The sequence below is a fragment of the Arvicanthis niloticus genome, chromosome 21, assembly GCF_011762505.2.
Source record: "Arvicanthis niloticus isolate mArvNil1 chromosome 21, mArvNil1.pat.X, whole genome shotgun sequence".
In the NCBI taxonomy this organism is placed as follows: Eukaryota; Metazoa; Chordata; class Mammalia; order Rodentia; family Muridae; genus Arvicanthis; species Arvicanthis niloticus.
In genome coordinates, this window is record NC_047678.1 from 7,259,717 (window position 1) to 7,277,311 (window position 17,595).

Genomic DNA, 17,595 nt, shown 5'->3' on the forward strand with positions numbered 1-17,595 from the left:
CAAGAATAAGAAAGGCAGACTGACATGCATAATATTCCAAACTATACACATGACAAATGAGAACTCCGTAATTCAGATCCCTGGAGTTTAGCATGCTATGTATTCCTCCTAGGCCTTACTTACCACATGTATCTGCATGATTCAATGCAGTGGCCTCTCAACAGAATGCAAGACTCTAGACTCTTGGTCTCTAGAACCCCCTGAGGACTTCCTTACTTCCTAATATATTTGTCTAGAACGTTAAATGTACATATGTTGAGCAGAGTCTATGCCACTTATTTAAGATAATTCTCTCCTTATATATCTCCAAAATGTGTAATTTACAAAATAGTGTTTAAGCCGACAGTAGCCGTAAGAGCCTGAGACTTTTATGATGGTCTTCTAAGGGTGAAACAGACAGACTTTATACATCATTTCATTACAGAGCACTAATGCTACTGAAAACACTAGCATCTGTTTTCATTTTAAAAGTATAGCCCTAAACACTATAAGATAAAACTATCATCACTGGGATTTGGAGGAAGATAAAATTACAGATAAAGTATTATGTTTATAGTTATTCTATATTGTTTCTAGGTCTAAGGTCACTTGGAAGTCCTGCTGTCTCCTCTGTGGGTGTCTGACATCATCTTAAGATCTTTTTGCTTTATGTTACTACCACTGGTCTTTGTTTTGTGCAAAATCCTAACACTACATTATTCCAAAGCTGTTTCTTATTTACATTTATTTTATTTTTGCCTATCTCCCTATATTAGTATAAAAACTCAATTAAAAAAAAAAAAAAGGAGCCCTAGTCATGTTCACTGCAATGTCTGTAGTGCCTATAATGTCTCTAATGCATCAATCTTTGGCCTGTAGTATACCCTCAAAAGATATTTGTTCTAAATACCTTGCAGTTAGTGTGTCATTCAACCCATATGACTTTGGGATTCTATTAGGTTTCCATAACAGTAAGAAAAATCACAGCAAGTTCTTCCCGACCCATAAGTAAACAGCAGTATAAGACAATGGCACATGGGGTCATGACTCTTGACTACAATCCCAACTAGGCAGCAGGATTGCAAGATTGAATTCACCTTGACCAAAATCCAGTCTCCAAATGTAAAAACGACTAAGTATAGTTCACCATGGAGTTCTGGCCTATCATGTGTGAGGCCCAAGGCACACCCCAATATTATAAATGAAACAATTTAAAATACACTGCAACAGACGCAGCAGAATCCTATACACAGAAAGCTGTTGGCATTCCCTCGCATCGTGGAATAACGCTGTCCAATCCATGATACTTATGCTTGCTATGTCTACTGTAGCTCTATGTAGGCAGAGTGTCTGCCAAGGTTTCCTGTATTCAGCAATCAAGGACTGAGAATATAGACAGTGTGGGTGTATATTTACTTAGCAGCTTATTTTGACATTTGATATAAAAATGCTGTAGCTCAAGTTTTATCTGATGCAAATTCACTGAGCCTGAATTCATGGTTTTAGTGTCTAGTTGCCAATATGTGACACCTGAAATTCTCTGGTGTCCATGAGGGAGCTGACATGAAGCCACTCAATGAGGCCTTGTCCTGCACCCCTTTCCACTGACAGAATTGCAAGGCCACAGGAAAGCACACGCAGAGCGGGTCTCTTACAACAGGAGAAGACTAAACAGTTTTGGAAGATTTTTTTGGTAGAAAAGGTTTAGCCGTGAACTTCGCTCACTGTTAGTTATCTATCAGTGGTCCCTAAGTCCACTCTAGACAGCCTAAGGGCAAAATGGCCAAAGCACAGGTTCCCAGCTTCTCACAGCCAGTGCACACGCACACCATCGTGAAAATCCAAAGCAGGCAAAGTCCAAACTCTAGGCCATATCAAACTGTTTAAACTGAAGCCCTACAGACTACGACTAGTAAACTTTCAGACAGAAAAAAAAAAAAAAAAAAAAAAAACGAAGGCCCCTCCAAAGCTCAACAAGTTGAAATGACTGCACACAAGGATACAGAGGTAAGACAAGAGAAGACTGGAGCCCCCTGACGATTTGACTCCTTAGCTTTCCCTGCATGGAGAGAAGGGAGAAGTGAGGCTCCTTACAGAAGTGGGAGCAGATATGGGGAAGCACTACTACTCTCCCTTCTATAGACAGAACTGAAATTTTTGGAATTATGTTTGGAAATTTATCCAAGATGTCTTCAGTAGGGCACTTAAGAGGATTTAGCTACAGAAAATAGATATTGCACTATCAATTGTCGAGGAACTTTAATCCAGTAACCTGGCTGCTCTGGCAAGGGATCACATCCAAAGACCTTCCAGGTGTGTGTGATCCAGCTGGAATGCAGACATGCTCTGGATTACAGTCTGACCTGGCGGGAATACAGACTCTCTTAGTACTCACTTTTAGTCCCTAAGAATGACGGTAAGGTTGGTTTGTAGAAGGAAGCAGCCATGTTTGAAAGTGATATCTAATTAAGGGGATGTGTTGAGTGTGTATGGCAGTTTTACCAGGATAGTTTCACAGAGAGAACAAGTTAGACAAAGGTGAAGACAGAAAAAGCCAGAGAATGAGAAGGAACCAGAGATTAGAATATATTGCCAAAGTTAGGACAATGCCAGGCAAAGCAATTCAGTCAGAAGCCAAGAGAAGCCAGACTGAATCAGTCTTGGAAGATTAGATTGTTCAGAGGATAGAAGTTTCCAGGCCTAGGCCTAGGCGGGGATGGCTAGAACAGAGAAGGAAATACTCTGGGCTAATGTATTTGAATAGTTTAGGTTTGAATCTCGCCTCATCCTTTCTTCTGAGGAAATAAAAGCAACATTTACAACCCAATATTCATTAGAAATTATTTTGATGAGCATATAGTACAAAAAATTTGTAAAAATAAGTCTTTTAAAAATCTAATAGATGAGGCTGGAGAGACAGCTCAGACGTTTAGAGAAGTGACCACTTTTCCAAAGTTCCTGAGTTCAATTCCCAGCAACCACATGATAGCTCGCAACCATCTGTAATGAGATTTGATGCTTTCCTCTGATGTGTCTGAAGACAGCTACAATGTACTCCTAGACATAAAATATGTCTTTTTAAAAAAGGAAACATAAAAATACTAATGATAAGCTTCCTAATTTAGCTACACCTAGCTTGACTTCTGAGCTTCACAAACTTGAAAAAATGCCCATATAAAGCGAAGTTATATATTTAGAATGCATGACTCAGTATTCATTAGTCCAATGACACTGGGTATTTCTCAAAACACTTTCTGATTTGGGTATTTACATAACAAACCTGGATGCAATCTACTGAGTGAGAAAATTTCATATAAATTAAGTTGATTTTAATTATTAAATTTTTAAACTAAAAACATTTTATTCTAGTTAAACAAGTAGATATACTATTTCAAAACTATAATTCCTACCCCTAACTGATGTTCAACAACTAGTACCCTTGTAAAGAAGTCAATGGTAACTTACAAGTCTTTTAAATACTCAAAGATATTATTCAAATGTTTTCAGTGGAATTACATTACACTGGAGTAACTTTAACAGTTAAGTTTTGGTATAAGCAAGCAGAAGCCTAACTAATATAAACAGAAAAACAGATGGAAGACTTGACCAGCAACAGACACTAATTAACCTGTAATTAGGTTTTCTACTCTGTAAGCCTGTCTGGAGTAAGGTAGAGGGGGAGTGGGCACTGGAGGTGGAAACCTGAGTCTTGAGAAGATGAGGTGAGTATTCTGCCCCTGAGCTACATCCTTACACTGAACCTCTCTGGTTTTAGGTGCTGTCCAATTCATAAATCAGTCTTTGTTCAAATAAACTCTGTTCAAGGTTGGTTTTTTTTTCCCCAGTAGCACACAGGAGTGCCCATAATATAAAATTACACAGTAGCTCATGATGTATTGTGACCTTTGATGTATATTTGAAGTTTTACACAGATTATATAAATAAATATATATGGATTTTAAATCTAAAGATGAATTATAACAGTGAAAGTATCAAGCAAATATAAACCTCTCTTAGAAAATGCAACATGAAATAGATTAAGAAAAGCACATGCCAAAGAAGCCGATCAGTGCCCTGCTCAGCCATCATTGGATGGCTACTACTTCCTCCTGCAGTAGAGAAGAACAAATGCAGAAACCCACAGCAGACAATGTGCAGAGTGAGAGACCTTACAGCACTCAGTCCTAAACAGGATGTCTCCATCAGATCCCCAGGGCCCAGGGATCCCCATGGAAGAGGAGGCAAAAATATTTTAAGAGCCAGAAGGGATGGAGGACACACATGAAACAAGGCCTTCTAAACACAGCAGACAAAAGCACATGTCTTTGGCACCATGCACAGGCTTGCACAAGATGGAGTCTGAGAACTGAAAGGACACAAGCTGACCCAGAAGCTAATTGATAACCACCTGCAAATGGCAATTTAGTTTTCTCCAAGGGAGTCTCACTTGGGAAACAAACTACTCTTGAGGGCAGGCTACATGCTCAGCAGTAGATGGTCACCAGACCCTGAACTCAGCAGCATAACTGGAGGTCCCCTGCCTCAGAGTGTCATGTCTGCACTTTTTTTTTTAACCTCAATGTTTTATTATCATTCATTTATATTTATATATTTTCTTCTATCTATATCATGGCTTCCAGTTTAGCATTTTCACAGGATTCCTGAGTATGTGAATGAGTAGGCCTCTATTTCTTATGCCCTTTCTTGGGCTCTTTCCCTTCTGTTTGTTTTGTCTAATTGCAATGGGTTACTTTTTATTTTATCTTATTGTATTTTATTTTATCATTATCATTATAGAGAGGCATGTTTTCAGACAGAATCTCACTGTATAACCTTGGCCATCCTGGAACTCACAATATAGACCACGCTGGCCTCAAACTAACAGAGATCCACTTGCCTCTGCCTCCTTTCAAGTGCTGGGATTAAAGGTGAGGCTTGTTTGTCTTCGGATGGGAAGTACAAAGGGGAAGGGTGTAGATGCGGGAGGAGTAAAGAGAGGAGAAACCATAATCAGGGTAGTATAACGTGAAAAAAAAATCTGTCTTCAATAAAAGGAAAAAGAAACAAGAAGAGCACGTTTAAATAAATAACAGTTTTAAATAAGCTAATGATACCAACCTTCAACAGAGACCAAACACAGTCAATATGTCCATAAAAAATGCTTCTGTGCAGCGCTGTCCAGCCTGACTCCTTGTCCTTCACCAGCAAATCCACTCCTTTCTCAATAAGCCAATCTAACACTCCTTTCTTCCCACAGGAGGAGACCAGGTGGAGTGCGGTCCTGCCAAAGGCGTCCCTGACAGTTGCAGCGTTGTAGCAGTAGCTGGAGAGAAAGGTCTTGATCTGGTTCTCACTCCCCTTTGTCACCACAGAAAGGACATCCAAAGCATGCTTCAGGGATCTGCATTTTGGCGTGCAGTCGGGGGTGGCTGAATCCATCCTAATTGTTTTATATCGATTATTCCTTCAGAACAGTCACCAAAGTAAATTTTAAAAGTGAAAAAGCCAGGACACAAAGATACTATTCAGGAAGAATTATCAAGAAGAGATGGCCCTTTGGGGGTTATAATTTAAGTAGTCACAACAATTATATAAAACTATATATCTCTGTATAATCTTTTGGCACTTAAATCAAAAATTTATAAATAATTCTATAAAGTTCATATCAAATACAAGTTCTTCATTTAAAAAAATCCCAGTTTATAAATTATTCCTGGAGTCAAGCACCAAGGGGGAGTGAGGAGGGGAACTCCCCCTCCACACTGTCTGAACCTTTCAAATAGCCATAATTGCGAGGGTGACCTGCAGGGAGACAAAGGAAAAGCAAAGTTACAAATCTTACTTGAAGTACTTGAGGTACTTGACAATATAAGCAACTCCACATCTAAATGCCCTTAATTCATTTAAAAAAGCAAAAAACAAACACACATATACATCAATTTTTCATGTAGGTCTCTTTTCTTCCAGAATCTCCATATCTTCATTCATTATTTCCTGTATTTTTACATCCTATATGCTATGTCCCCAGAAGCTAACTTGTTGTCTTCAAGAGAAACCTCTTCCAAATGGCCACCAACTCTAACTGCACCTTAACCATTATCAAAACAATCAATGTTTCAGCTCTTACCACGTGGTGGCCAATGAATCTTCTGACCTGTAAGGTCCCTTGGTACAGAGGAAATAATTAAACTAAGGGTATCAGAAGAGCTCAGAAACAAAGATAACAAAGAGAGCTATGAAAACACAGAGGGTCGACGGGTGGTGGTGACGCACGCCTTTAATCCCAGCACTTGGGAGGCAGAGGCAGGCGGATTTCTGAGTTCGAGGCAAGCCTGGTCTACAGAGTGAGTTCCAGGACAGCCAGGACTACACAGAGAAACCCTGTCTCGAAACCCCCCCCCCCAAAAAAAAAAGAAAGAAAGAAAAGAAAAGAAAACACAGAGGGTTTTATAATCAACATGTACAAGAAGTATGAACTGAAACCTCAAAGTGTAAAATAATGATGAGAGTCAATGTAACTCTTAAAGCTATATAAACTTTTTAAGACAAAAGGAGGAAAACCTTCCCTGTGTAAACTTGTCCTTACTATCTGATCCTTGGGGGGGAGCAATTATAAGGCTTTTCAGAAACAGGCACTATGTGTACATGTGTACAGGGGAAAGTTTGGTGCATATACACATTAGACAGATATATAGTATAATATGTCAAAGGTTAGCATCTTAACTAGCTTTTTGATACTGACTACTATGATTCACTGTTTAGAAATGAGAGCAATGAAGCAATAAACTACTTGATTTTTAACTCTAGGCCTGTTTCTGAAAACCTACAGTCTTAACTGAATATAGTTCCACAAAAGCAAACAAACAAAGAACAAACAAAAACAAAAAACCCCACCCACTTCAAATCATTAATTTAAAACCTGAAATCAAAGAATAAAAATTCTTGGTATTTAATAAATTGTTCATTTTACTCTTCCAAGCTCTAAAACCCCACCACTCTTGCTCTGTCCTATCAAGATAGGCTAGATGTTATTAGACAGCCTTTTGTGCTTGAAGTAGACAATTCACATTTATGTTCAGAATCTTAAAATGGCAGGATAAGGTAAGACAAGGCTTCTGGCATCATCGGTGATGGGGTAAGAACAACAGGGGAGAGCAGGGTTAAATATTTTGAAAATCAGAAAAGGCAAGCTATTTGAATGTGGTTTGAATGCGAATGGCCCCATAGGATCATAGTTTTGAATACTTCGAGCCCAGTCGTTGGGATCTATTCTGGGAAAGATAATGAGGTATGGCCCTGGATAAAACAGGTCTCTGGAGGCCAGCTTTAAAGTTTAAGACTAGCCATTCCCATTGCTCTCACTGCCCCCTGTCTGCAGGCAAAGATGTAAGCTCTCGGCTCTTCTTACCACCATACCTTAGCTCTGCTGTGATCATGGAGTCTAACCTTCTGAAACCATGGCCCCAAATAAACAATTTCTTTTACAAGCTGTGTTTCTCATCTTGTCTTATCACAGCAGTAAAAAAAGAAACTACACAGAAGTCTAAACCAAGGAACAAATAAGTTATGAATACAATACATGACAGCTGTGAAATGTTGAAGAAAACTGAGCGAAGTCTAACTAGCTAGCTTAGCTACTGGCAATGGTTCAACCCCAACCGTCTTTCCACCACAAAGGTTTGCCAGTCAACACTGAGTCCTGAACAATGGTTCAAGGGCCTTATATTCATCCATAGTTAAGAATGTAATTCTGGGGACTGGAGAGATGGCTTAGCAGTTAAGAGCACTGACTGCACTTCCAGAGGTCCTGAGTTCAATTCCCAGCAACCACATGGTTGCTCACAACCATCTGTAATGGGATCCAATGCCCTCTTCTGGTGTGTCTGAAAATAGTGTACTCATATACATAAAATAACTAAATAATTCTTTAAAAAAAAAAAAGAATGTAATTCTGTTTTAAAAACAAATCTAACCACCCACTCCCCTAATATATCCAACCCCCCCTCCAACAACAACAACAACCCAATAATCAACAGTCTTACCCAACTGTGAACTTTGTGAATCACAACAACAATCTGACAAGGTTATATGAATAATAGTTGCACAAATGTCACACAGTAAACACGTTCTGACTGGACTTAAGGCTTGCTCCATAAGACAGAACTCACATGTAGCACCGTTATGAGGACCAAGAACCTATGGCTGGGTGGGTCACAGGCCCTATCTGAGAGTCACTGTTCTGCTAAAGGAGCACAGCACTTAACTAATTCCTAGGGACTGGGTAATATCCATAGATCAGTGTGTCACTCACCCCCCACAGAGAAGCTTCTTTTAGTAGTAGATATGTTTAACACAGAGACCCACAACTTGTCAGCATGCAGAATAAGAGACTGTGGAGTACCCAGCCCTAAACAGTACATCTGTATCATACCCCATCCTCCCAAGGTTCCAGAAATTAGTATGGAAGAGGAGATAAAATAACTGAAGAGGCAGAGGTAGTCTACAGCAAAACTGTTTTTCTTAACACAGCAGGGTGGCTGGGCATATGAACTCACAGTCACTCTTACTGAATGCACAAGATCTGAATAAGATAAAGCCAGACAAAATCCTAGCATATGACAGGGAGGTGGTCATGAAGTCACTTCCCTAGCTGAAAAGCTACTGACAACTGATGGCTAATGGGAGACAGAAAGTTAGTTTTCATCAGGGGCGTGGCTCCTGTGAGGCTACCCACACCCCCAGCAGATAACCCAAGTACATACAGGCTACATTAAGTGGTCTAAGTGGTTTTTTTTGTTTGTTTGTTTGTTTTAAAAAGAACACATTTAAAGTGGGAGGGAACAGTGGTAGAAAGGACAGGAAAGAAATTGGAGGGAAAGAAATGTATAGTGGGTTTAATCAAACACACTATATGCATATAAAAAATTATATATATATATATATATATATATATATTTTTTTTTTTTTTTTTTTTTTTCTTCAAAGTTTAGGTAGAATTCCAGATAGGCAGCTGGAAAGATGGCTTGGTGGTTAAGAGTACTGACTGTTCTACCAGAGGTCCTGAGTTCAATTCCCAGCAACCACATGGTGGCTCACAACCATCTGTAATGGGATCCGATGCCCTCTTCTGTCTGGTGTGTCTGAAGACAGCTAGTGTACTCACAGACATTAAATAAATAAATAAATCTTTTTAAAAATCACATTATTTAAAAAAAGGGGGTGGGGGTTCCATATTTGTAGTGGTATGAATAATAATGGGCTCTTACAGGTTCCTATGCTTGAATGCTTGGTCCCCAGTTAGTTGAACTGTACGGGAAAAACTGGGAGTTGCTGTGACCTTGTTAGAGGAGGTGGTCACTGGGGTGAGCTTCGAGGTTTCAAAAGCTCAAACCAGGCCTGGTCAGTCTCAGTCTCTCTCTGTCTGTCTTTCGGATCAGGTGTGAGCTTCCCCTCAGCTACTGCTCAGTACCATGACCCAAGTACATAGCTTCTCTAAGGACCCTGAGCATACCTCTGAATTTTCTCAAAGCTTCAATATTTTCATTTGTAAAGATGAGATTAAAATGTATCTCTTCACCTGTTCTAAATGAGACATTTCATCCATATAGCACAAGCATCTAACAAAAATTAAAGCTGCAAATAGGACATCTTAGTAAATAGGTCAGAAAACAGCAATACTATATATATTAGGGCCTTTTCTACTTCAAATGCTTTTCATCCAAATCTTTACAAAGGTACTTCTCAGTGCTTATAAACATAAGACCATCTTTTGTACTTTCATACAGACTTGTACATACAGAACTATCTAAATTAACTACGCCTCATTTTCAATTTCACTATTGCCCTTATAAATATGACTACCTTCACCTTGCTGTGAGAAAACAAGTAGCTCACTTAAAGATCATACAATGAGAGGAGTACTCTGGACATCAGCTGTCAAACAACTGGCTCTCTCAAAATAGGAATGTCAATAGGATGCAATATAGTATACTCAAGAAAACTGCCATTTGAGGTCGCTGAATTGGATTGCTACGCCTAAGACCACAGACAAGTGACATGAGCTCTTGATTCCTCCATTCTTCCCTTGTGAGTTAATGGTGCCGACCTCCCTTGGACATACATATGCCTTGCCATGTATAAGAACTTTAAACTCATTACAGTACAGTACAGGAGAAGGAAGTCACGATTTTCACAATCGGTAAAGCAAGGTCATTGTTTACTGGACTCTTTAAAACCAGAACCCCTCCCCTGCACACTTGCGTCTGTACTAATTTAAATGTTACAACCTACAGATTATGAGTCATGATCAAAGAGATGTTTTTATAAAGCCCTAAAAACATTTTAAAAGTAAACACTCACAATGTTAGGACCCTCAATAATTTAGTACTGCTAATATTGCACTTGAATGCTTTTCTCAAATATTCTGTGTAAAAGATCTAGAATTTCAGTACAACACCTATCTCATTTTCATTACAGGAAACTTGCCCAAAATTTAGGGAGTGAATTAGTGCATTCCTGGATGAGGTAAAGAATTATTCCCCTGTGATAAGAAAGTAGTATGTGTCAATGGAAGTAATAAATCATACTGACACCCCTTAATGGGTGTTCTCAGTCTAGGATTTTATAATCCACAAGCATCTTGAAAGTTAAAAATGAAATGAAATCATCACACACAAATCAGCACACTGAACGAGTCATTCAAACAAGATTTACTAAAAAGAAAAAAACACGAAAATTAACATATCCAATTGAAAAACTGTAAAGCTGCGATGTGACTCAATTTTGCAAAACGTGTTTTAAAAAATAGTTTTGTCCTTAGGTACTGTGAAGTAGGTCTCTAAAAACAAATGAAAGTAACTCCACGGAGAAATGAGGAACTGACCAAAAAAGAAAAAAAGATTGCTAATTTGCATATTAAGGAGGTAGCCACACTATCTATTGGGGAAAAACTATTTCAAATGTTACCTACTCCGAGGTAAATGGAAACAGGTGCTCCTCAACTTCTCCTCCTTGGAAAATATCCCCTCTGACTAAAACAACTCAAGTTTTATGACTATGTTAGATAACAGTCAAACATGGCTTAAATCAGGATTGGCCATTTCCCCTCTGAACCAAAATTCCTTTGCAACCTGATAGCTACGAACAAAAGGCCCCTCTATCCTGACTCTGCAGAACAGACCCCTGTCCATTTCCACCCAGGAGCAAATGTTCAAGCAAGACCTGCTCCTGCAAACTCAGCAAGGGCCGCGTGATCTCAAACTTTGTTAACTCCACCAAAGGTTTAAAGGACATGGGAGCCTCTAGGAAGGGATCCAAGGGAGGTGACACCAGTCAACCCTAGGAACTAGAAATGCAACGTCGCTGGAGGGCGTGTCGGGCAGCTCGGCGACGTAGCACTTCGCGGGACAAGGCCATTCATTAGCTGGCAAGGGCGGCGGGGCTGCGCTGCCAGGCCACCCGCCCGTGCCACGCGGCGCGAAGCTCGCAGCCGCCCCCTCCGCGAGTCCCGTCCCCGGGCCCCGCTCCCCCGCCGGGCTGGCAGGACGCCGTCGCCCTCGCCCTCACCAGTCGCTAGATGAAGGTGCGCCGGCGGTCTCCGCGGGGCAGGCGCGCGGCCGCGCAGGGACTCATCCTCAGTGAAAGCTAACAGGGACCACGGAGGGAGCCAGGAGCCGGGATGCCCGAGTCAGCTCCGGAGGCGGCTGCAGCGAAAGCGACAGCCGCGACTGTCGGCGCTGGGACGGGGTTCGGAGAACCTGGGATAGAGCGGGCGGGACTCGGGAATAAGACGAGCGCTGATTGGCCGGAGTTCGTGTATGCCCCACAGTGATTGGTCGGGGCTTGCCCACAAGGCCTAGCGTGGCAGTACCTCGGCTGTGGCCTTTCCCTAGAGTCCCAGAGGAGCTTGACCCTGCCGGCCTTGGTGCAGTCGACACTGGCTGCCGCCCTAGACTCAGAACCAGTACTGCTCCTCTTGGAGCCAGATGTCACCCTAGGAGATCTGCCTCCCCGCAGGTCGAGACTCGGAAGGGAAGTTAAGACCGGGATGGAGGAAACAGGGAGCTGGCTGGATGCCCAAGCACCACTCCGTGGAAACGTAGGCATCTTAGAAAAGTTGCCTCCCGGATCACTAGTAGTGAGATAACTGGAAAACCAGAGGTGTCCTCTCCCCAAGACTCAGCCCTGCTGCTCTGTGCCCCGCCTGTTGTACACGGATTTGTCTGAGTGTCACTCTTTGTCGGAAGGTACCATAGCTTTTTCAGACCTGCGGCTGACTTGGGTCGCATCACTAGGTGCCTGACGGCAGGCTTGCAATAGGTTTTCTCGTTGAACTCTAAATCTAAAGGCCATTTTAAAGGTTGCAAACTGTTAGGGAGGAAAGCAAGCCAATAATCAGTTCAGAATGGGAAACAACTGCTGAAGTCTGATACAGAGGCTTCTTAGTAAACATGTGTTCAGGGAGGAGTAGCATGACTCAGAGAAAAACTGCACTAGAAGCCCAGAGTTGTTTGAACCTCTGCCTTGTTTGTGTTGCTGTTTGAGCCACTGACACTGTAATCTAGTAAACAGTGAAACTCAATACCTTCTTATACTGCTTCAGCCCAATTGCCTGTTTTGTAGACTTTATAGGAAAGTAAGTTGCTAGATCCAAGTGAAGGAGAAATGAAAACAGACCTAGCTCCCCAGCTCTCCTCCCAGTACAAGGACTTTCTTTGCTTTCTTACTTCCCACTCTGACGTGGAACAAAACCCATTCTGTAATGTATAAACAATGCCTCGGAAGGAAGCTGCGTATGATAATAACACAGTCATGAACAAAGGAGCTCAGCGATCTGGAGGCTAATAATGTAAATAATTGTGTTGACCCGAGTTCGCATCTTTTATCTGTCCCTTCTTTGTATCTGGGTAAGACATTTAGGTTTTCTGAATCCTTACTTTCCTCATCTGCAAAGTGAGAACGAAATGCATAATGCATTTTGCTGTAGTGAAAATGTGTTGATAGATGTACCATTTAGCAGAGTGCCAAGCACATAGTAACACCATCTAGAAGTTGCCATGTCTCAAACACTCGTAAACATTGGGGGTACAAAATGTTCATATAGCCATAATCATATAAAATTGTGAAGCCAGGCAGTGGTGGCGCACGCCTTTAATCCCAGCATTTGGGAGGCAGAGGCAGGCGGATTTTTGAGTTCGAGGCCAGCCTGGTCTACAGAGTGAGTTCCAGGACAGCCAAGCTTACACAGAAAACCCCGTCTCGAAAAACAAAAACAAACAAACAAACAAAACAGTGAAAGAATATATAGATTTCATCTGACTTCCTGAAAAAAAAAAAAAAATGGCAACCTAGGTAAGAAGTAGAAGATAATTAGGTGAAGCAGAAAAAGGACAGAATCGTGCCAAGGAAGGAATCGTGTCTCTAAAGTTGGAGATGGGGAACAGAACTGGTTCTGCTTCAGCAAGGATCCGAGGAGAGACGATTAGAAAGCTGCTTACAAAGTAAAACTTATCAGCCACAGCTGCCATGGTGCTGACCAAATTGAGAGAAACTCTTGATATAACGTTATTGTCCATGGCACAAACAGCATGAGTTTATACTTTTATATACTGTTGGGCTTAAAAGGAATCTAGTTGGTGGCACTAATTGGCATCATAAATGCAGTAGTTTTAGGTGGTCACATCAGTTAAAAATTTTTAAGCTAATAAAAACTGAAGCTTTTACTATAGACTGAAAGCAAACTGTCCAGCTTTTACCCCAAGGTGAAAATTATGCACCTTATATCAGAAGGTAGAAATTCTAGGTTATCTTTGGATAAGACAGAAAGACCCTGCTCTACCTCCTCAGCTTTTTCTTTTTTCTTTTCCCATTGCTTCTGCTCTCCCCCTTTTACTACAGGTTTAGAAATATTGGTGAGTTATTATATTTTTAAGTATTTTTTTCTGTTCACACCTTTGTCTTAAACTTTTATGCATTTTGTTTCATTTCTGGGCAATCTTTTACTTTTCCTTCTTGTTTCTGTGTTTCTTCCTAGTATACTTTTAGTACTATTTTGGATTTTATCTTATTAGTTGTAAAGAAGCTTATATCTTCTGTTTTTACTTCCCTTCTGTTCATCTAATTTTATTTTTGAGCTTTCTCATTATTGAGGAATTCATTCACCTTTCTTGCTAACTGCTTATTAATTTTTCATTCCTTCCATAAGTCTTCTCCACTCCTTTTTCCTTTCTTGACTTAACCTTGCTTTTGCCCCAGTCTTCTAAGACCTTGACTCTTTTATCTATTACAATATTAACCAGAAGTGAGTGTTTATCTCATATCAGACTCCACATTAGTTTTGCCATTTTCTGTTTTGCATCATTGGTAATATACCACTGAGACTTAATTGGCTTTGGTGTATTTTTATATTGCACAGTTTGATGTTGTTGCTGTTAAAATGTTCATCTTTTCCTCTCTGAGTGGTACTGGGTACTGGGAAAGGATTCTCAATGTGAAAATACTCAAATACAGCTAAATGCTTTGAGAGATAGCCACTGAAAGATGTGAAACTTTAACACAAAAACATAAGAAACATGAAAAGAAACATGCTTGATTTTGTTAAGCATAGCAACATAAATGTCTTAAGAACCCTCCTGTGAAACTGTAATTCCTTAACTGTTGATTCCAAGAAACTGAAATAGGTACAACGTCAGCTGAAGGTTTTTAAAGTTTACAAGTAAAATCTATCAGTGAACCTAAAGAGGATGCAAGCAAGCAGATGAAGTTAATCTAGGGCATAAAGAAGAAAGTGAGGAGCACAGAGAGGGAAACATGTCAGGAAAAAGGATGAGAAAGAAACTTTGATTAAAAAAAAAAAAAAAAAAAGAAAGAAATGTTAAAGAATAATTCTCACCAGTAGACTTAACCAAGCAGAGATGGAGGACAAGGCAGAGGATATACTACATCCAAACATCAATAAAACAAAAAATAAATAAGCATGACCACAACATTCAAGGGCTCTGAAATAAAATCAAGAAACCAATTCTAAGACTCTATTGACAGAAGGAACTGATAGAAAATTTAAAAATCTAAAAAATCTATTCACTGATATTATACCAGAGATTCTCCCAATTCTAGAGAAAGTAATGAATTCTCAAATACAAGAATTAGGTATAACCATGAATAGATGTGACCAGAGTAGAACTTCTGTGTGACATGTTATAGTCATTCATGTTGAAAACATAAAAAAAAAAAAAAAAAAAAAAAAAAGAATAGTAAGCAGTTAAGAGATATTCTCTAAATCACCTACAAGGACAAGCACATGAGGATCCCATCTGCTGTCTAATGAGCAGCCCTAGAACCCAGGAAAAGGAACCATAGATTCCAAGACCTGGAAAGGAAACCTGTGGTCCAAAATTGTTATATTCAGGAAAGCTCTCTTTAAGTTGGTGGAGAAGTGACGATGTATCAGACAAACAGAAACTAACATGGTTTTTGAACACCAGTCTGCAAAGGATATACAGAGGAAGAAGATGGACTCAAACACAAGATAAAACGGACAGAAGTGACTTAAGAGTAAGGAGGACTATAGCATGTCCAACATAGTAAACTAGCACACTTCCGATACAGACGGTGAGAGAGATGGCAGGAGAGGGGCAGAGAAACAATCACGGCATTAACTAGATAATCCCATAAGAAAGTTATAGGATTTAGTAAATATCTCTCTATAATAAATTCCAACATAAATGATCTCAACTCTTCAATAAAAAGATGCAGACTAGTTGGCAGGATTTAAAAAAAAAAATAAAAACTATTTTCAACTATCTGCTGTCTCTAAGAAACATACATCACTGGTAAGGACACCCAGAGAATCTGAATCAAAGGATGGAAATCAAGGTATCAAGTGAGTGGAAGTTAAAAGTCAGCTGGTGTAGCAGTGCTGATATATGATGGAGTAAACTTAAGAAAAGTAGATATTTTTAAAGTAGATAAATTAATAAAGGGCACAATTCATCAAGGCCTACATACCCATCTGTATACACACAGATAAGTGTAGCTCTTAACCCTTATCAAGGAAGTTTTGTTTTGCAGCAGATGGAGACCATCACAGAGATTCACAACTAGTCAAAATGCAGAGAAAAACTAATACATCCAAAACACAGCCCCTGTTCTTGAGGCTCAGGGAACACTGTGGGAAAGGGGAAGGAAAGACTGTAAGAACCAGAGAACCAGGGAGCTGCTACAAGATAGTATCTTCTACATATGACAAGGAGTTACACCTTAACAGCTGTTATATACCATGTGTCTTAGGGTTTCTATTGCTGTGAAGGGACACCTTGACCATGGCAACTCTTACACAAGAAAGCAAAAGGTTGGGACTGGCTTACAGTTCCGAGGTTTCTTATTATCATGGCAGGAAGCATGGGAGCATGCAGACAAGGCTGAGCGTTTTAAGACTTGATCAGCAGGCAGCAGGAAAGAGAATGCCACAGTGGGCTTAGCTTGGGCATGAGACCTCAAAGCCTGCCCCAAGTAACCCATTTCCTCCAACAAAGCCACACCCATTTCAGCAAGGCCACACCCCCTAAAAGTGCTACTCCCTATGGGCCTATGGGGTAATTTTTCATTCAAACCACCATTCTTAAAAGATGCAGAGTACACATTTTTCTAAACAGCTCATGGAATCTCTTCTTAAATAGGCCACATTGCCACCCATAAAGCAGGTCTTAGTGAGCACAACATAATTGGAAGGGTGGTTTGGGGACCTGGGGAAGGGGAAGTTGTTTTTGTTTGGTTGGTTTGATTTTTTTTTTGTACTATCAGATCACAATGCAACAAAAACAAAAACCAATGTGCAGAGAAATTATTCAAAGGTCAGAGATTGCCCTTTTGAACAGCCAGTGGGTCTTCTAAAACATCTGGGGTGGGGGTTGAATATTATGAGATTAAATTAAATGAATACGGAATTGCTGTAGTTACTTTTCAATGGCAGTGACAGACTACCAGGGCCAAAACTTATAAAAGAAAGAGTTTGATCTGGGAGTTGTGGTTTCAGATGTTTAGAGACCAGAATGTTTATAGCTACAAGTGGTTACAACAAAAAGCAAAAACAAAACCCTACAGAAATATGTCAACTCCTCACCCATTCATGTACTCAAGAAAAACAAAGGAGGCAAGGCAAGCCTAAAGGTGGTAAATTGAAAGTAATACTAGACCAAGGCAGATACTAGAGAAATGGAGACTCAAAGGAGGACTATGAAGCTCACCCAAAGGTCATTGGAAAAATGTAAGTAAGATTTTTAAAAACTGACTACTGTTTTATAAAAAGAAAAAAAATCTAAATTAATAAAGTCAGAAAACTAAAGGGAGAAGTTATTAATTTATTAATATCCAAAGAATTGGGGGATATTTTGAAATTTAAATTCCAGAAAAACTGAAAAACTCAGCCTGGCAGTGGTGGTACACACCTTTAATTCCAGCACTCAGTAGGCAAGCGACTTCTCTGAGTGTGAGGCCAACTTGGTTTACAGTGCTAATTCTAGGACAGCCAGGCTACACAAAATGATAATAATAATAATAATAATAATAATAATAATAATAATAATAATAATAATAATTGTATCTCAAAAAGGAAAAAAG

The 17,595-nt window shown here is 39.9% G+C and overlaps 1 protein-coding gene across 2 annotated transcripts in view; it reads right to left on the reverse strand.

Annotated features, from left to right (window-relative positions):
* Window positions 1-11,851, reverse strand: part of Ibtk (inhibitor of Bruton tyrosine kinase) — a 67,587-nt gene extending 55,736 nt beyond the window's left edge. For both annotated transcript variants that reach the window (XM_034483901.2, XM_034483899.2), the window contains exons 1-2: window positions 11,545-11,851; window positions 5,098-5,781 (exon numbers count right to left, since the gene is read on the reverse strand). In XM_034483901.2, coding sequence (XP_034339792.1) covers window positions 5,098-5,418 — 321 coding nt within the window. In that variant the 5' untranslated portion in view covers window positions 5,419-5,781; window positions 11,545-11,851. The remainder of the gene's footprint in view (window positions 1-5,097; window positions 5,782-11,544) is intronic.
* Between the last annotated feature and the right edge of the window lie 5,744 nt (window positions 11,852-17,595).